We start from the raw sequence: 21,905 nt of genomic DNA on the forward strand, positions 1-21,905 counted from the left end.
CCCCGCCCCCACCTGCCCATCCCTGGAGTTGGAAGCGAATCAACCCGCGGCCGAGACAGGGAGATGTCCAGCGGGAGAGGCAGAAGTTCCACAGAGACCACACGCCCTGCAGGGCCACCACTGTGTGATCCAACAGGTAGGCTTCACTGCCGCCACCCGGCTTCATTCCCAACCCAGCCCAGTGCACACAGAACAGGGAGATGTCCAGCAGGGGAGGCGGGAACGCCACAGAGTCCACACTGCTGCCGCACAATCCAGCAGCAGGTAGGCTTCACCACGGCCACCAGGCTCCATCCCAAGCCCGGCCTAGCGCGCACAGAGCAGGGAAACATCCTGGAGGGGAAGGGGAAGCTCTGCAGAGACCACACACTCTGCGGTGCCTCGGCGCATCCCAGCAGCCCGGACCAGAGCGCACGGAACAGGGAGTCACTGAGGTAGCGATACCAAATTGGCAACCACAGCAACATCTTAGTCAGTCAATAGTGTCAAACCTGTGAACTGTGAAACCCCCTGCCACAATGAATAAACATCAAAGAAAAGATACCAGAAATACGAAAAATCAAGAAAGTACACCACCAAAAGATAATAAATCTCAAGCTCTAGATCCTATAGAACAAGAAGCCCTTGAAATGACTGACAAGGAATTTCGAGTGATAATTCTAAGGAAACTGAATGAGATACAAGAAAACTCAGCTAGACATCATGATGAAAGGAGGAAAAGTATACAGGACCTGAAAGAGGAAATGTACAAGGAAATCAATGCCCTGAAAAAAAATGTAGCAGAACTCGCCCAACTGAAGAAGTTATTCAGTGAAATAAAAAACACAACGGAGAGCTTAACCAACAGGCTTGTGGAAGTTGAAGAGAGAACCTCTGAACTTGAAGATGGGCTGTTTGAAATAACACAAGCAGACAAAAAAAAGAAAAAAGAATCAAAGGCAATGAAGGAAATCTGAGAGAGATATCAGACAACCTTAAGCGCTCAAATATCCGAATCATGGGTATTCCAGAAGGGGAGGAAAATGGAGATTCCATTGAAAACATATTCAAAAAAATAGTGGCAGAAAACTTCCCAGGTGTAGGAAAAATCACAGATCTTCAGATCCAGGAAGCTCAACAATCTCCAAACGTATTCAATCCAAAAAGGTCTTCTCCAAGACATGTTATAGTCAAATTGGCAAAACTCAAAGACAAAGAGAGAATCTTGAAAGCTGCAAGAGAGAAGCGTCAAATCACCTATAAGGGAGCCCCAATCAGGCTAACATCAGATTTCTCATCACAAACCCTAAAAGCCAGAAAGGAATGGGATGATATATTCAAAATACTAAAAGACAAAGATTGCCAGCCAAGAATACTCTACCCTGCAAGGCTATCCTTCCGAAATGAAGGGCAAATAGTATATTTCTCAGATAAACAAAAACTGCGGGAGTTCACCACCACACGACCACCCTTACAAGAAATTCTCAAGGGAGCACTGGGTTTGGTTCCTGAAAAATAACTACCACTGCCATAAAAACCCAAGAAAAATCTAAAACAACTAGTATAATAAAAATTGCATTCATGAAGAGAAAACAAACAAACAAAAAGGCTATCTACAACCTAAGGAACCAACAAACACAGAAAACAAACAGTAAATCAGAAAGCAAGGAACAAAAGACACCTAAGACAACCAAACAACAATCAAAAAATGCTAGGAATAAATCAACACTATTCAATAACAACTCTTAATGTAAAAGGCTTAAATTCCCCAATCAAAAGACACAGACTGGCTGACTGGATTAAAAAGGAGGACCCAACTATATGCTGCCTTCAAGAGACCCACCTCACCCATAAAGACTCACAGAGACTAAGAGTGAAAGGATGGAGAAAGATTTACCATGCAAACAGAAAAGAAAAACGAGCTGGAGTAGCTATTCTTATATCTGACAAAGTAGACTTTAAACTAAAAACCATAAAAAGAGATAACGAGGGACACTACATAATGATAAAAGGACTGATCCATCAAGAAGACATTACAATCATAAATATGTACGCACCCAATGTTGGAGCAGCCAGATTTATAAAACAAACTCTATTAGACTTAAAGAAGGAAATAGACACTAATACCATAATAGCAGGGGACCTGAACACTCCACTGTCAATATTGGACAGATCATCTAGGCAAAGAATCAGCAGAGAAACACAAGATCTAAACAAGACTGTAGACCAATTGGACTTGGCAGATATCTACAGAACATTCCATCCAACAACCTCAGAATATTCATTCTTCTCATCAGCACATGGATCATTCTCAAGGATACATCACATATTAGGTCATAAATCAAGTCTCAACAAATTCAAAAAAATTGGAATTATCCCATGTATTTCCTCAGACCATAATGGATTAAAACTAGAAATCAATGACAAATGAAATTCTGGAAACTATACAAACACATGGAAATTAAACAGCATTCTACTTAATGACATATGGGTCCAAGAAGAAATCAAGCAGGAAATCAAAAAATTTATTGAAACTAATGAAAACAATGATACATCATACCAAAATCTGTGGGATACTGCAAAAGCAGTACTAAGGGGGAAATTTATTGCATTAAATGCTCACCTCAGAAGAATGGAAAGATGGCAAGTGAATAACCTAACACTTCACCTTAAAGAACTAGAAAAACAAGAACAATGCAAACCTAAAGTTAGCAGACGGAAAGAAATCATTAAGATCAGAGCAGAAATTAATGAAATTGAAACCCAAAAAACAATTCAAAAGATCAACGAATCAAAAAGTTGGTTTTTTGAAAAGATAAATAAAATTGACAAACCATTAGCATGGCTAACAAAAAAAAGAAGAGAGAAGATTCAAATAACAAAAATTAGAAATGAAAAAGGTGATATTACAACTGATTCATCTGAAATACAAGGAATCATTCGAGACTACTATAAACAACTACACGCCAACAAGTTTGAAAATCTGGAGGAAATGGATAAATTTCTGGACACACACAAGCTCCCAAAACTGAGCCATGAAGATATAGAAAATCTGAACAGACCAAAAACAATAAAGGAGATTGAAGCTGTTATCAGAAAGCTCCCAACAAAGAAATGCCCAGGACCAGATGGATTCACAGCAGAATTTTACCAAACATTCAAAGAGGAATTGACACCAATTGTTTACAAACTATTCCAAGAGATTGAAACAGACACAAGTCTTCCGAACTCTTTCTATGAAGCAAACATCATCCTGATATCAAAATCAGGTAAAGATATAACCAAAAAAGAAAACTACAGGCCGATATCCTTGACGAATATAGATGCAAAAATCCTCACTAAAATACTAGCAAACAGAATACAGCAACACATACGTAAAATTATTCACCACGATCAAGTGGGATTCATCCCAGGGATGCAAGGTTGGTTCAACATACGCAAATCAATAAATGTGATACACCATATTAATAAACTCAAACACAAGGACCATATGATCATCTCTATAGATGCTGAAAAAGCATTTGATAAAATTCAACACTCATTCATGACAAAGACCCTCTAAAAGTTAGGTATAGAGGGAAAGTATCTCAACATAATTAAAGCCATATATGATAAACCCACTGCCAATATCATCCTGAATGGGGAAAAGCTGAAAGCTTTTCCTTTAAGAACAGGAACTAGACAAGGATTCCCACTCTCACCACTCCTATTCAACATAGTGTTGGAAGTACTAGCCAGAGCAATCAGAGAAGAGAAGGAAATAAAGGGCATCCAGATTGGAAAAGATGAAGTCAAACTGTCCTTGTTTGCAGATGACATGATCCTATATATCGAACAGCCTAAAGCCTCTACAATAAAACTCTTGGAGGTGATAAATGACTTCAGCACAGTAGCAGGATACAAAATCAACACACAAAAATCAGTAGCATTTCTATTCTCCAATAGTGAACATGCAGAACGAGAAATCAAGAAAGCCTGCCCATTTACAATAGCCACCAAAAAAATAAAATACTTAGGATTTGAGTTAACCAAGGATGTGAAAAATCTCTATAATGAGAACTACAAACCACTGCTGAGAGAAATTAGAGAGGATACAAGAAGATGGAAAGATATCCCATGCTCTTGGATTGGAAGAATCAACATAGTGAAAATGTCCATACTACCCAAACTGATATACAAATTCAATGCAATCCACATCAAATTCCAATGACATTTTTCTCAGAAATGGAAACAACTATCCAGACATTTATATGGAATAACAAAAGACCACGCAGAGCCAAAGCAATGCTGAGCAAAAAAAATAAAGCTGGAGGCATAACACTACCTGACTTTAAACTATACTACAAAGCTATAATAACCAAAACAGTATGGTATTGGCATAAAAACAGACACACTGACCAATGGAATAGAATAGAGAATCCAGAAATCAACCCACACACCTACAGCTATCTGACCTTTGACAAAGGCACCAAGCCTATACACTGGGGAAGAGACTGCCTCCAGACATATGAAAAAATGCTCAACATCACTCAATATCCGGGAAATGCAAATCAAAACCACATTGAGATACCATCTAACCCCAATTAGGATGGCTAAAATCCAAAAGACTCTGAACGATAAATGCTGTCGAGGTTGCGGAGAAAAAGGAACTCTCATACATTGTTGGTGGGACTGCAAAATGGTGCAGCCTCTATGGAAAGTGGTATGGAGGTTCCTCAAACAATTGCAGATAGATCTACCATACGACCCAGCTATCCCACTGCTGGGAATATACCCAGAGGAATGGAAATCATCAAGTCGAAGGTATACCTGTTCCCCAATGTTCATCGCAGCACTCTTTACAATAGCCAAGAGTTGGAACCAGCCCAAATGTCCATCATCGGATGAGTGGATATGGAAAATGTGGTATATCTACACAATGGAATACTACTCAGCTATAAAAACGAATGAAATACTGCCATTTGCAAGAACATGGATGGACCTTGAGAGAATTATATTAAGTGAAACGAGTCAGGCACAGAAAGAGAAATACCACATGTTCTCACTTATGGGTGGGAGCTAAAAATAAATAAATAAATTCACACACACACACACACACACACACACACACACACACACACAAACCGGGGCGGGGGGGAAGAAGACATAACAGCTACAATTACTTGAAGTTGATACGACAAGCAAACAGAAAGGACATTGTTGGGACGGAGGGGGGAGAAGGAGGAGGGAGGGAGGTTTCGGTAATGTGCCACAATAATCAACCACATTGTATATCGACAAAATAAAATTAAGAAAAAAAAACCAAAAAACAAATATCCAATGAAAATTCACATACAAACTGGTTAAACACACACTAAATTCATCTGTTGTGAACGTACAGAAACACTCGTTCAAAATAGTAGAGCAAACACAGTGGACAATCTTCAAAGAAGTTACTATTAAACTGATTACACATTTTTTTGTGTGGGTTCTTTTTACACAGCCTCAAAATTCACCCACATCTTCCTCAAAGAACAAGGGCATTGCACAAAGAGTCTTAATTCTGAAAACAAGGTACACACACACACTGCTGAAAGATCTTACCAGTATGCACCTACCATACACAATGCATACAACCATCAAAATTTAGAACTGATACATTCATTTATACCAGCTTTAAAATTATGCATCTGATACTACTTGATTTTTCTTAACATTTTAAGTCATACAACAAAAATAAAGGACTTGATAAAACAGAAAAAGGGCTGGCCAGTGAGCTCACTTGGAAGAGTGTGGTGCTGATAATACCAAGGTCAAGCAAGGGTTTGGATCCCCGTACTGGCCAGCTGCCAATAAAACAAAAATAAAATAAAACAAAACAAAAATAACAAAGCTAACATAAAAATAACAGCAAATGAAAATAAAACCTACTTCACTAGAGTATTGTGAGGATCAAACAGGAATACAAAAATTCACTTTTGACTTGTGTACTTTTCTGTATGTTATAACTCAATGAAAAAGTTCAACAGAGTACAAGAAAAGTGCTTCATAAATCATAAAACAGTATTCAAACTTATCTTTAAATAAATGTAAAGTCCCCATTTTTCAAAAGGGATATAAATTAGCTAAATGAGCAAGTTCAAACTAAGAGGAACAGAAGTTCTTCATTCTCCTAGCCCCAACATCTAGAATGAGAACTTTCAGTAGAAACATACTGGCGAACACAATCATTATGAAAGGTAACAAGCAATACACTATCTCAGTGTAAAGAGTTAGACTATAAATAAAAAACAGTGAAAGAAACATTAACAAATCAGTTAACACAGTGGGGTACTTGTATTTTAAGAAAGGGAAAAGTAGCAATTTGAAAATCTGTAGATGCTCTTCATTCAATGAAAAAGAGAAGAAACTATTGGGTTGTTGTTGTTGTTGTTGTTTTTCTTTTGTTTTTTGAAGATTTATAAATGACTCTTCAACCAAAAGTATATATATATATTGGAACTCACAACACAGGATAGAGTGTTCAGTTTAACAAAATTTTATAATTAATTATAACTAAAAACCTACCTAATTAAAAATAAATGTCTATCAGGTTGTCAGAAGTACAGGAAGTAGAGTTAAGCATACATATGGGTTGACAATTATTTTGTTTCTTCTTTAACTAATCCCTGATAGGAGCTTATTTGCTTTTTCCTGGTTGAGTTTTAAGAAGGCTAAAGACAAAATAACTGGTTATTAAAACTTTCTAATACTTGAAGTCAAGTGGGATGACCAGGCTTAAGAATCTAGACCCTGAATTATACTTCTGACCATATATATTTTTCTACCCATTAGAAAACCAACCAACCAACAAAAACTAGAGAAAAGGTTTTAAAACAAAGGCTATCTCAATTTTTTGGAAAGAAAAGTATGACATTTCTAAAACTCCGGAAATAAATTGAGAGAAGGGAAGAAAAATATTTGGTGATAAGCATGTTATGTGATTTATAAACACCGCAAAAAAATCAGACATTGACCTCCAACCCAAATCTTGTTATTTTAAAAACTACTTTTGAAGATAAAGACACCAATGTGACAATGGTTGTAAAATACGATATTTTCTCCAACTTTAGAGAGGCAAAAATTTAACTCCTTTATTTTTTGTAGCTCCAACATTTAAACCCCATAAATGTGAAGAAAATTGGCTTGAAAAAAAGAACTTTAAATTTTACTTAAAGCTGAAAAGAATAAGCATTTGGGGGGATACTCCTTGTACAATATTAAAACAAGAAGAAACTTACTTTTCGCTTTGGAAAGGGAGCATTACAGCATTCCACTTCACTGAATAAAAGGGACCATATCAAATATAATACCTCCATCTCCTGGAGTTCTTTTAAAATTCTGCTTTTAAAATCAAGTGAAGAAGCACAACATTTCTGTAACCCCAGCATAAATGTTAGTATTATTATGCCACATCTTTATTTGCTAAGCATCCATCAGTAAACAGGCCCAGGGGCTGTTACTGATGAAACAGATTAACAGGCAGGGACACATATGAAACACAAAGCAGTTACCCAAGAGGAATGCTCCTTCATCTGGTGTTGGTTGCTGTGAGGGCCACTGGCATGGCCACGCCAAAAGCAATTCTGGCAGAGCTGATAGTTGTGGCACTGCTGGCATCGGTACCGGAAGCCCATCATACTCTCACACCGGCAATAGGAGCACTCCACGGGATGGAAGACTTGGAGATGGAGAGGAAAAAGGAGAAAGAGGAGGGAAGGGGAGAAGGGATGCGATAAGAAGAAAGAAAGAAAGAATTTTCATTTGAAGAATAAAGTCAATATGGAGGAAAACCATTCTAATATAAAAGCAAAGGTGAAAATAAATGAGAACTGAAGAATCTAAATGGACTGCTTATCTAACCGGCCATTTACTAGAACAGGCACAGATTTAATTTTTTAAAAAATTTCAGCATAGACTACTACATTCCAATCTACCTTAGAAAACAACCAATTTCTTTTTTTAAATTGAAACTCATGCTTCTCAAAATTAAGATACACATACACCAGTAAGGAGGAGAGAGACACCTTCACTCCAAAACTTCTTTTCCAAACCTATAGTTGCTTTTTAAAAGAAATGTGTTGTTAACTGTGTATATACTTGTTTACTTCACTAATGTATAAAACCCTTGAGAACCAGGACTATTATTGTTAGTTGTGTATATATTTGTTTCCTTCACTAACTTATAAAATACATGAGAACCAGGATTATGTGTTGTGTTTCTCTTACCTGCAAATAATATTTTACACAGTAGCTTGGGCTTAGGTCTTGACTGTTTACTGAATTAAACACTACCACATACCTGGGCACAAATGGTAATTGGTAAAAAGTAAGGTCAGGCATATTAAAGTATTCATTTTAGGTAAGAGCTCTAAGTAACAGCACAAAATAAAGTGCCCTAGGCTAATAAAGAGACAGTGATTTGGAAAAAGGGAAACTCAGTGATCTATGGCTCTTTCCTCCACCTTACATGGCATACTCCCTTAAGGAAAACTACAAGAGCAGAGCAGTTAGGATTCAGAGAGATTACTGAGATTCTCCAACAGCCTGAAATTACAGTTCACTAAATGGGATATACTATCATGGGCAACATACAACTCTATATTACAAATCATTATTATTACTTTTAAATGTTGGTAGCATAATTGTTTCCTCTGGCTATTCAATGCTGAACACAAGAAATGGAAGTCAATAGGAAAAAGGAATGTAGTGTTCAAATCCTCATTTGAACAACTCTTTCTAGCATTATGTATACAAAACCAATCTTATCTCAATTATAAGAATTTTCAATCTGCTTCCAAAAATGTATATTAACTAGGGAATCAAGTCTCAGAAAGAAAAAAATAATTCAGCACTAGGTGAGAAAAACAATATAACAAGATCAGTAAAGACTAAATGAGAAGTAAAATCAGGAATGAAAAATCCAAAGGACATTACTTCCTGTAAGAAATTTAAGCTTTTTCTCATCAAGATATTTCTAAGGAATGATGAAACTGCTAAAAAGATTGTGCGCTCCACATTAAAACTATACAACTAGTATAGTTCCTCCAGAGAACACAACTCCCAAATCAGTCAGAAGCTAACATCAATGCAGTCAACGTCAAGGAGGCCAATGTTTATAAATCTAAGTAACTTGTGTTAACATTAAATATGTATATTAATGTTATATTATCAAATATGTTCTGATCATTTTGGTTGAGGATGTATGTGATTTTTCCTTTACTCTCTTCTAAACCAGTCAAGGGCCCAAATAAAAAATCAAACAAAAACCCTAGAAATACCATAATTTTAGAGTCATTTCTCATCATTAAAATTAAGACGTATGGACAAATGTTAGTAGGACAGGTAACATATTTTATTTCTAGACATTTCAATGATTTCATAACATTTCTGTCTCCAAGAAAAATAATAACACTAACCACATAAGAATGCAATCAATAAATAATATACTATATATAAAATCACAATAAAATGTTCCTATGGATAACAATGTATATTGACAAATGAGGTTCTTTCTACTTGGTACAGCAGATACAAAATGATTTTATGATATGAAACTACTAAAACACTTAAGGCTATAAAAACATTGCTCTCAAAAGTTTAGATCTCTATTCAAAGATCCTGTTAAAAAATTTTAGTTGTTTTAGTTTAATAAAAGATTCTGGTCACTTAAAAAAAAAAATTCTGAATTCAAGGTACTTTGAACTAAAGCCATAGATAGGTAAAAGACTGAGAAATTTTTTTTAAAAAAGTATGGATATGAGGCGGAGAAAAAAATAATATGGAAGTATATTTCATTGTCACAAGGGGAAAAAAGAGGATACTGCTTTTTAGCAGCTTCTCAGCTATTCCTTGTTCTCTTTTGTGGAATGAAGAAAGACAGCCAAGAGCCTTGAGAGAAGGGAAGCTGCTTAGAAAAACTACAGCCTTCCCTTTCATGAATTCGAACAACCTACACGAAGCAATAAAATGATGGCAACGACAGGAAACATTAAGAAGTTACTAAGAGGTAAGTGCCATTTCAATTCAAAGCAAAACAAAGACTTAAGCAAATTACTGGGGAGGATACCAAGGATAGGTTCAAGGTAAAATAGCAAAGGAAAAAAATGGAGGATGTGTGAAAGCCGATATGAAATTGTACCTTTCCTATTTTTAAAAAATTATTCCAAAATAATTAGTTTTAGCAGTTGATATCGTATACATACAATTTTTTAGAGCTACGAAGCTGATTAATTAAGAGGAAAAAAGGAAGTCATGGCTAAATCAGGTAGGCACAAGCAGAAACAGCCATCTGGAATCTTAGGGAGGAAAAGCCCACAGTTTGAATCACAGTTTTATGGCCTGATTCTGCTTCTTGATATCCTATCTAAGTAATAAGTCTCCCTTTTTTATTTTTATTTTTTCTCTCTTTTTTCTGTTTATTTCTCCCCCCTCCCTTTTAAAAGAAGTAAATGTTCCACTTTTGAAAGTCAAAATCACAAATTCAAATGGTAGACTGCCAGCAAATGTCAGTCATAATTTTCTATGACCGCAATAGCTAAGAACATTGCAAATAATCAGTTCCTACACTTCCTACAGCATAAAGAATTGAACAATCAAACTTCTGCTTACCATTCTCAACATGGGCAAGCCTGTGCATGAGAGGTAGCCAGACAAGGCACTGGGGAGGAGGATCGGCCATCATCGTGTCTAAAAACATATTTAGCATTACCTTTTTCTGTGAAGAGAAGAAAAAACAAACACGCTTTATGTTTTTTGAATATCTCTGAACTCCAAGATTAAGTTGATTTAGGATTTTCCTATCCAAGCTTTAGTGAACATGTGAAATTTTATAGCAAATAAAACAATACTTTACTACGGACACCAGTATACACTATACACTACGACCACATTCAAATGCACTCCCACATACTTTATTTTATTTGAGCCTTAAAACAACTGTATAAGATAAACAGGTTAGATATTACTATCTTCAAAGAAGTAGAGGGGAGGGGAGCGGAGGCAAGGGAAGGACGGACCACAATAATACACTGAACTTTCAGAAGGAGAGACCAAAGCTAAAGATACTAGAGGTGGAGGAAGGGAGGGAGAGGGGGTGGGGAGTGATAGGTCAGGTGTTGGGCGTGAGGAAAGATTATGATTCGTAATGATGAATATGCTAATAATAACAATAATAATAAAAGATATTACCAGACTTCGTTTTACAGATGAGAAAATAAACAAAGCATTTAAGGATTTTGTAATGGTCCTACCCAAAACAGACACAGAGCCAGGACTTTCTGCTATCCATGGGGGATACAGACATCCCTCATCAATGGGAGCAAGAGCTATGGCTGTCTGGCTGTCTATCATATTTCCAACATTCATAATAGTGCCTGGCACACAACAGGCACTTAATAAGTAATTGTTAAATAAATAAATAATAAAGTGAGGGGCAAACACTCCTAGACAACATGTAACAAGAGAAAATGGAAGCTCAGGGTAGTTAAGTCATTTGACAAAGTCACAGAGATAGTCATAATGAGGATGAGATTAGAACCTACAAATCCAAATGCCCTTCAAAGTCCTCCCTCCATTATCCCATCTCCCTAGCTAGACTGCATTTTTCTGTTGTATCTTTACTTCTCTTTTAAACAAATATATAGTAGGCTTCCACTGTATGTGAAACACTAAAATAATTATTTCCCACATGGACAGAGAAAATGAGAAAACAGTCCAGAAAGATAAGATTAAAATGGAGTTATATGATATAGATAGAACAAATTCTCAGTAATATTTCAAATTAATGAATTTTCTTTTTATTTTCTCCAGCCCACAAATTACCTTTCCAGCTCCAAAGGGAAAGGATAAAGCAGCTGAAAACACAGCACCATATAGCTCAACAGGAAAGTTCTGTGACTATAATGTAGACACACAGGCCCCCACTTCAAACTATTCCAAAAGAAGCACAGAGACAAACGGGCAAACACACAGGAGCGGCAGGGCCTGGTAAGTGGGCCTTGTGCATGCCCCGCTGCCACCATTCAAAGGCAGGGTGGGGGCTGGAGACGGGAGTGGGTGAAGCCAAACCCAGAATTAAATCTCACTCTCTCCCAAGTTACTACATTCTCAGCCCAAACCTCTCCAAAAGTGAAAAACTGGCTATAAAAAGTATGGGTGTTTCCCCATAAAACTTTGAAGTAATTTATTTTAGAGGGGGAAAAAAAGGTAGAAAAAATACAATTGATTAGAACTGACCTAAAGATTTTGCCAGCTGATTACAAATTAACTCTGATTTTTACCACTAATATATTCAACACAAACTGGAGCAAGGAGCGAAGGCGCTGTGGTGCTCAGTAGGGAGGACAGAGGCCTCGGAACTGTCAGCTGGTCCACCGTGATGCCATCTGAACAACAGGTCCCATCACACAAAACATGAGACGACTTGGCCTTATCTTTTTGGAACTGTGAGAATCTCGATTCCAGTACATCCGTGTAAATTGGAAGTCATTCTTATTGCAAATAATCTTTAAAAGAAGAAACCGGTACACAGGGAACAGAAAGGGCATGTAAAGCAGAAGGCCGAGCAAGAAAGACGCTTTGCAATAAAAACCTGGACATGATGAAGAATGCTGGGGAGGAGTCTCAGACCCAGGCCTTAAGCCACAGGCCAGCGCTGACTGGGGGAGGGAAAGGAGTTGAGATGCACGCAGAGGGTTGATCGAGGATGATAAGAGGATGGAGATACTCAGAGGACGTTTCCACATCGCTGTGCACAGACGGTGAACTGTGAGCAATGCCTACTCAAAGAGGCTAAAGAAAGGTTATTCAGAGCTTTCTATCTCAGGCATCCAAGCCACTACTGTTTGAGACTCAGTGGAATCCAGGAGGAATGAGCGAACAACATTAAAAACCAGAAAGCCACCTAACATTTGAATGGAGGACCAGACGTGGAAAATGCCTCGTATTATGAAACTGCAAATAACCACAATGAAATCAGAAGTGTCTATGTAAAATTACTGAGAAAGAAGAGCTAGGACGTTTTCTGGCTAGTACGAGGGGGTAAACAAAAATTAAATGTATCATATCCTTTATGATTTAATGTTTAAATTAATATTCTATATCTTCCAATGTTTGCTAAAAATCCCATCTTTAGAAATCCTTTTATAATCCTAATACCACTGTCTCTAAAAAGTTTTGATTTGACTACCATGGAGTTTCTAAAAAGAATCTCAAAGATTGAAAAAGAATACATTTATTTTGATATCTCAGAAGACCCTCATAAATATGCTCAGAATCAATTTCCAAAGGTTGTCCTAAGGTCATACTATAATTTGAAGGTCTTAGAAACATGAGGAATGAAAGCAGAAGAGCCATGTCCCAGTGCTCTGTCTCCCACCAATCATATGATTTGGGAGAAATCACTTAACATTTCTGGGTTTCAGTTTTCTCTCTCTCTGGGGCTCTAGAAAACAGTTCTCAAAGTGTGGTCAGGGCCCCCTGCCCCCAGGTCCTTAAACGTTTTCAGGGAGTCCATGAGGCCAAAACAATTTTGATAATACCACTGATTCATTATTTGCCTTTTTTCAATCTCATTCTCTCAGGAGTGTACAGCAGAGTTTTCCAGAGGCAACGTGATACAGCCATAATTATCTGAAAAGGCTATTAAAAGACTTCTCCCTTTTCCAACTACATAGCTGTGTGAGGCCAGATTTTTTTCCTATACTTTAACCAAAACAACATATCAAAACAGACAATGGATAAGTGGATAAAAGAATCCAGCTGTCTTCTGTTGAGCCAAATATTAAAGAGATCTGCAAAACTAGAAAACACTGGCACTCTTCTCATTAAATTTTTGTTGTGGAATATACTATAGTTATTTTTCATAAATTTAGGTTAACATGTAATGGGTTTATTGCTTTTATTTTTAAATGCTTAATATTGTTTAATTTCTCAATTTTAATTTTCAATATGGGAAAAACTAACAGATATAATCACATAAACGAAAGCTCTTTGGGGTCCTCAACTTTTAGAGTGTAAAGAGATTCTGAGACCAAAAATTCTGAGAACTACTGGGAGAGAATTCCCAGCTCTAAAATTCCATGACGCAGTAAACAATTATGTAAAAGGTAGGTTGGCTCTATCTTCCTCCTTTCTTTTTGTTTTGTTTTGGTTTTGCTCTTGAGTTGAACATGTTCTTTGCCTTTCTCCTTATTTTTTTAGCACAATAGTATTTACAACAAAAACTACAATAAAAATAAAATACACAATCCCACCTCAATTCTCATTTTTCTCTATTTCCCTCCAGATGTACACATTTTTCTACATAATTAGGAACACAGGGTATATACAAACATACAATCTTTTATCACTTAACATTTTATTACACATTTTGTTTTGTACAAGGCCTCCATTTCTAATTTTCTTAAAAAGCTGCCTGATGCACTGAGCAAAAACACCCTGATTTATTTATGCCTTCCTCTATAAAACATTGAGGTTGTGTCCGTCTTTGTATGTAGTCCCATTACTTTTTCTTAGAAACGAGGGTCTCTGTTTGCTGCCCCTTGCTATTCCAATCCTCAGTACTGACAATCACCACCTATATGTCATTCTCACCTCCCCCCCCATACTTGACTACCTCTTCCCTTTTTTAAAAGGGTGGAAGAACCATCCCTAAAAATGATAAATCCAGTATCATTAAAATAACTAAGAAAACAAGTAAAACAATTTAGCAATAGGTTATCACTGCTGCAATCTCCACCTTCATCATTTCCAATAAAAACTCCTATTTCCTCAAGTAAAAAATGTAAATTTTTTCATCCGTTGCCCTATCACTTAAACAATGTGTGACATTTAGTTAACACTCTTGAAGATGACATTTTTAAAAGCTTTCAGATTAAAACATTCTGATACAAACTTTTGTGTAGAGGTATAGAAATGTTTTCTCTGACATGGGCAGACATACATTAACTAGAGTTACAAGATAAGTGCTACAGGACAGGCTTTCAATTATTAGACACTGAATTTGTCCATATCACAGATTTATTTTGGGCTTTGAAAGTAAGAGTAATTTATAATTGACACAACAATATAATGCTGCTGTGCTTTTTATTAGAGAGATTTTTATTTATTACAGCTAAAAAACAGGGGGCAAACTCTAAAAGTTCTGAAATACTATATTTCCCTCATTGCAAAGATTGTTTCATTGGAGGAAATCATGGAATAACATCGATGAAAACAAGGAGGTTACAAGTATACTCATGAGCTTTAATTAGAATTTAAGCCAAAAACACTAATTTTCTCATGTCATACTCGATTTTAAATCATAATTCAATTAATTCAACAATCATTTGGTAAGCATAGATCATTTTCCAGACACTCTGTTAGTCACTGGGATGTAAAGCTGAAGATGACCAAGGTCCCTCTCTCATGGCATAACTGAGCAATAGGTAAATGCCATGGGAGTGCATTAGAGGGAACAATTAATTCTGCACTGAAAGATTAAGAACATCAAAGAAGAGGGGATGTCTTAGCTGGGATTTGAAATATGAGGCCTTTGTTGCAGGGGAAAGAGAGAAGGTCAGGGGTTGCAGGCATTTCAGGGGAGAGCTAACAGCATAAACACAAGAACCATGACTACTTTCACTCACTCAAAACGTTTATTACTTAAAACAAGAGAAATACAAATCAAAACTACACTGAGAAACACTTCTCACCTATCAGACTGACAAAAAGTCAAAAGCGTAAGAACATACACTGTTGGCAAGGCTGTGGAGACAGATGCTCTCATACGATGCTGGTGGGAATGCAAAAGGTACAAACCCTACGGCACTGTGGCTGTAGCTAAGAAAGAACCAACACATGCTGAGGGGGGATAAGAGCAGGCCAGAGATGGGGCAGGGGGTATAGGGGCAATCAGGAATAAAAGTGAAAAGACAGGCTGGGGTTGAGTGATGAGGTAGCCACTACCTTGTGCTAAGAACCTTGTCTATAATAGGCATTAAGGAATTTTAACAAAAACAGGGACATCAGCAGAGCTGTATTTTAAAATGATTTAAACTGAAATTTGTTTATGACTAAAAGGAATAATAAAACAAAACAATATCTGAGCAGGCATAGTCCTATTCTTTAGACTGCCATTGAGCCACCTAATAAAGTGATTAGGAGAACAGGGTCCTCAGTTTTTTGGGTGATGAATTTTCCTGCTTTACCTGAAGACTAGCGAGCCACAAGTTAGTGGGCAGGAGGGGACATCAGAGGTCCAGAATGGTAGTGTATGCTGGACAGTGCCAGTGGGCACCAGAGAAAGAGCTGAGCCAACAACCCCAACCTCTATGCCCAGCAGCTTCCAGCCCCACACTCCAGCAGAGAAACAAGGCCAAACACGTAAGGATCGGCTTTCCGATCATGAGTAATAATTGGGAGAGGGGCACTTCCTATAGCACATAGACAGCAAGTATTGCTAACCAACAAAAATCTCTTTCTAAAAAGAAAACAATCTTGGAGCTAGTTGTCATTTCTATCTAAAGACCCATGTAAGACACTGTCTCTCCATAGGCCCAACTAGAACAAAACCTCACTCCCAGGTCTCTATAATTTTGTTCAATCTAATTAATGCCAGTGAGACAGGCCTAATTAGACCTGATCATAAAAAAACACATACTGTACGTTGTATTTCACCCAATCTAAGATGTACTTATAAGAGCACTTGTAAGATGCGCCATTATTTTTTTTTCTACCACTGAGAAAGAAAAACACTCAGCCAATTAAACTAACTCAATGACTTAATTAATGGTAATCCTTCATGATGTGAATCGGTCACACCAGCCTTTTGATGAACTGAAATTTCTTTCATCTCTATTCAGATGGTTTTGAGAATTTTATCTATCTTCACATGCACTGCTCAGTATGATAAAGTATTTTGGTCATAACTCAGTAATAAAAAATACACCTTCATCTACTTGTGGATATCCTCCATAAAAAAAAAAAAAAAAAAAAGATTCTGTGAAGCACCTAGTTGTTGCATTGCAAGAAAATATGGAATTCCTCCAGTGATGAATATTTCTTTTACTAAAATCAAATTTACTCCACTCTCTTTTGTGTCCACGTCTTTCTGTGTTTATAACTTTTTGTTTAATGCCAAATCACAGTATACGGTCTCTGAGAACATTTCAAATGACAACACATGTAGTAACAAAAGTGGACATAACTCAGTTGAAGTGACAACAATATGAACAGCTATGATCTAGGTTCATGCATGTGCAGGAAATGACAACCCATCATAACCACTGCCTAACCAACTGCAATTGTAAGGTGCCTTTGGCTCTATGATATTTCGTATCAATGAAACTTGGTACTAATCCACACCAGATTACCTGGTAATGAAGAATTGCTAATGGAGACTGTAAAATCTTCTTAATTAGAACACCTATGAAATCACACACACACACACACACACACGCCAGGCAATTCTTGCCAAACCTTATTAGATGTCCAGAAAAAGAAGGTCAGAACATCCAGAAAATGTCTCACTTCAAAGTGGGAAGAAAAGTCATTTGTCATATAGCTGGAGAGGATTTGTTGGTCAAAGTGTAATCAGAGGACACCTCCAGGCATGAAATATTTTTGCCATTCTGAAAATCAACCAGCAATAATAAAATCCCATCTCTATCCCCTTCCCACTTCCTCTGTGAATCAAGCGGAATGTGGCACAGTGTCCAATAAAGTGTTATCAACAGCATCTCCTGCACACACTGATCGCAAGAACACATCCACTTTCCTATCTCATTCTTTTCTCCTCCCTCCCTCTCCACTCTTTGCTTATTCAGGTTTCCCTTTCATAATGATAGGCATCAAATTTAAATAAATAATAAACAAATAGCAAATCATCTTTCTAAGGAGAAATATAATACTTCCCCCAAAACAAATATTAACACTCCCCCAAAACTCTGATGTTTGGAAAAATTGGGGAGAGATTTAAATCTATTCACTGCTTATTTTTAATAATTTTTGAGTCTGTAAAGACAGTTTATAAACACTGAAGCACCTTAATACATCTGGCCTAATCACTAAAACATTACGGTTGGGGTGCCACATTAACACTGTACTGCGTTCAGACAATACTCGCAATCACAAATTTACAACTAGAATTAGTTTTTCACTTATTAAATTTTTTTTAAATGTCAAAGTAGACAGAATAGTTTAATTTGACTATCATCTAGCTTCATAAATGCCAACACATGACTAATTTTGTTTCATCTATGCTTTTACTCTCCCTCCAGCCTCCATTATTTTGAAGCAAATTCCAGAAATATTATCTCTTGAATTACATTTACCCCAACATTTTATCATGTTGGACACCTACAATGCTTCCAGTTTTAGGTTATTCTGAATAAGGTTGGTAAAAGTATTCTTGTAAAAGTCTTTTTGTGGACATAAGTTTTTATTTCACTTAGGAAAAACCCAGGAGTAGAATTGCTGTTTCATGGGTACATATCTGTTTAGGTTTATAAGAAACCACCAGGGCTTCTTCCAAAGTGGTTTGTATGAGAGTTCTGGTTGCTCCAAATCTTCACCAACATGTAGTGCCAGTCATTGAATTTTAGGTATTCTAACAGATGGGATCTGTGACTTAACTTACAAGTGCTTTTAATTCTTCTTGTCCTTTAAAATTACACTACATAAAATCACAGATCTTATTCTGGGCTAGTTTGTGAAAAACAGGCAAAAATGTGTTTTAAAAAAGAATTAAAACTATATTAAAATAAACAAATAACGTAATTCTCTTCACATCATTAAAAAAAGCATTTCTGCTGTAATGTAACACATACATTACTAGGAAACTGTAAATACTGTAAAACTGTGGATTTATAAATAATAAGATGGGTCTTCTGGTCAAGAAGGTGGAATAGACAGTCCCCAGCATCACCCTCTTTCACAGATCAACCAATTTACAACTATAAAAAAGCAACAACAGCCAAGCTGGGGCCACTAGAGCTCAGGGGAAAAGGAGGAGAGACCTACGGAGTGCATGAAGGTGGGAGAAGCCATGATGAAAGAAAGAAAAAACCACTCTAACTGTTTCGAGCCCCAGCCGCATTCAGGCTGGAGCTGCTGAGCGCACAGAGCAGGAACCGGCAAAAGCTGCAGCTGTGCCCTTCAGATGAAGTTGCTTGGAGGTGGAAGGGGAGAAGAGAGCCATGGTGCTCCCCAGGCCAGCAAGACTACTAATAGGGTTCTCATAGACTGAGGAGCCACAACAACTGAAAAAAAGGAGCCACTCACAGGCCAGTGAGTCATCACAAAGGACTGGCACATGGCCCGCCCCATGGGAAGTGTCTGCAGCACGGGCAGTGGGGGAGACAAGTCCACTGAGGGAACACGAGCACAGCAAGGACAGCCAATCTGCCCCCCAATCAGTGCACGACCACTCGGTGGAGACAGGTGAGGAATGTAGAACTGCAGGGGGTGCAGTTTGCTGAAAAGACTCAGGCCCAGACCAGAGTGTCTACACAACCCAGATGTACCAGATCTCTCAAGAGCTGTAAGTACCTATAAAGTCAACCATTAAAACCTGAGTTGCATGAAAAGTCTTCCCTAGCGAATCGGCAGCAAAGCAGCAATTTAGCTCAACCACACAGCTCAAGTATTGGTCCCTGCAGGAAGTTCTCCCATTTTAGAAGTAAGCAAAGGAAAACAAATTAGTTACAGCACAGAGTTTGAGTGGTGGGAACAGCAAATAATCCAACACAGAACTGAAAGAAAAAACAAAGTACCCACAACCAGAGACAAAGTTTGACATTAACTAGTAAAGGTCTCATTTCACCAAAGAACACCTATAACACCTAGAAGGACCAGAAGTCCCCTGGGCTACCAAGCCATAAAGTGGAGAGGGCTGGGGGCCTCAGCAATGCCCCCTGACATCTGCAACCAATCCCAAGGGTGTGGGAACAAAGGCCTTGGCCATGCCTCCTGACAAGTACAGCCAGCCCAGCAGGGACCACTGAGCCGCCACAGGAAGTGCCCCAGGCTCTCTCAGCCAGGGCGGTGGAGGGCCATGGGCCTTGGCCATGGCCCCCCACCACACGCACAGCCATCCCAGCTACAACCACCAAGCCACCTCAGGATGCACCCCCGGCTCTCCCAAGTCAGGGAGGTGGTGGAACTTGGGCTTTAGTAACGCCTCCCCAACTCACGCAGCCAAACCAGCTACAACCCCCAAGCCACTGCAGGAAGCACCCTAGGCTCTCCCAAGCCAGGGCAGTAGGGGACCTTGGGCCTCAGCCCTGCCACCCTCGACACCCACAGTCAGCCCAGTGGCAACCACCAAGCCGCCATGAGAAAAGTCCAGGACACTCCTGAGCCGGGGCAGTGGGGGGCCAAGGGCCTCAGCCACCCACTCTGGCACCTGCAGCCAGCCCAGCGGCAACCACCAAGCTGCCACAGGAAGCACCCAGGCTCTCCCAAGCCATGGCAGTGGGGGGCTGAGGGTCTTGGCCATGCCCCTCCAACATGTGCAACCAGCCCAGCAACAACCACCAAGCCACAGCAAGAAGGGCCCCGGGTTCCCGAGCTGGGATGGCAGGGGGTGAGGGCTTTTGCCACACCCTTGACATCTGCACCCAGCCCAGCAATGACCAAGCGATCGCTGGAAACCCCCCACCCCCAGTCTCCCCTGTGGGAATGAAGGGGGTGCCACAGGCCTCAATCCCACCCCTCCTCCTTCCTCCTTCTTCCATCCCATTTCCTTCCCCTCTCCCCCTCTCCCTCCCTCTCAACTGCTCTGCAACAACATCCTAGAATGCAAAAAATAATATTAATAAAATTACATTTTCTTTAAAATAAATAAATAAAATTTTTAAAATAATAAGATGTATGAAAAAAACAGGGTTGGAACAACCACTAAAAATGTATGCACATTCATAAACAGAGAGAGGGTGAACAAAACAATAACAATAATGAAAATGATACCAGCACAATTAAATTAATACAGGATTTCCACTAAGAGTCACTGTCAGATGATACCTCTCATCCTTAAAGCCTGAGACAGCTTTTCCTTCTTCACGATAAAGGCGATACAACTTCCAAGACAGATCAGTTTTATCAAAACTAAATGTTAGATATAGGAAAAAGCTGATTCCATCAATGAGTTATGTTAACACAGTAGGGGAAACACCTTTGCAGCTTTTCCATCCACACCCACAGCTTCTACATAGCACCGTAGAAAGCGAAGCAGTTCATGAATCCGCTAACCTGCCACTTCTTTCACTAAAGGAAGGTACTGCAGAATTTTCAGCTACTTTCTTAAAATATCCATACCTTCTCTGTAGTTGTGATCACTTCTTTGTTCAGCCCAGAACATCAACATGCTGGGGGAAAACTGCACATGAATTAGCAATGCAATTTCCACTTTACATTGCTATTTTCTCTCTGTGTCTGACGGTGCATGAGCCAACTAACATTAAAGAAAACATACTGTAGGAAAGCAAACTGTATGAGAAAAGCCCTTTTTCAAATAGAAAGCCAAAACTCATTGAATTTAATTCTTGCAGCATGAAACTTTGTACAGTCTCATTTTTTGCTCATTTTATCAGTAGTTTCTATTTCTTCTGAGGCATTTTTTTTTTATTATCTTCATGGACTTAGGAAAACTCAAGTTTCTCTAGACTGAGACAAGTTTCTCTGACTTGTCCAATTTGGCATACATCAAAATTCAGATTGACTTTTTTTTACAGGAATCTGAAGCACATGAAAAGCAACAATCAGGCTGTGAGTTCAAAGGCCTTGCAATCATATGTGGCATATAAGGTAATTTGCAGAGTCCTGGATAGTCTTAGAATTAACAATTAAAATTTTTTTAATTTCTTGGACATTTTAAACTTGTATTCCAACATTAGATTCACATCATAGTACTCATGTTAAAATTAAAT

General features: G+C 38.2%; 1 protein-coding gene across 21 annotated transcripts in view; it reads right to left on the minus strand.

Moving 5' to 3' along the window:
• Window positions 1–21,905, minus strand: part of DTNB (dystrobrevin beta) — a 291,517-nt gene that overhangs the window by 183,847 nt on the left and 85,765 nt on the right. For all 21 annotated transcript variants that reach the window (XR_010021624.1, XM_063077635.1, XM_063077630.1 and 18 more), the window contains exons 7-8: window positions 10,609–10,714; window positions 7,512–7,678 (exon numbers count right to left, since the gene is read on the minus strand). Coding sequence is in view for 20 of the 21 variants with exons in the window: in XM_063077635.1 (XP_062933705.1) it covers window positions 7,512–7,678; window positions 10,609–10,714 (273 nt within the window). In the remaining variant the exon portion in view is untranslated. The remainder of the gene's footprint in view (window positions 1–7,511; window positions 7,679–10,608; window positions 10,715–21,905) is intronic.

This window comes from Cynocephalus volans, chromosome 14 (assembly GCF_027409185.1).
Source record: "Cynocephalus volans isolate mCynVol1 chromosome 14, mCynVol1.pri, whole genome shotgun sequence".
Taxonomy (NCBI): domain Eukaryota; kingdom Metazoa; phylum Chordata; class Mammalia; order Dermoptera; family Cynocephalidae; genus Cynocephalus; species Cynocephalus volans.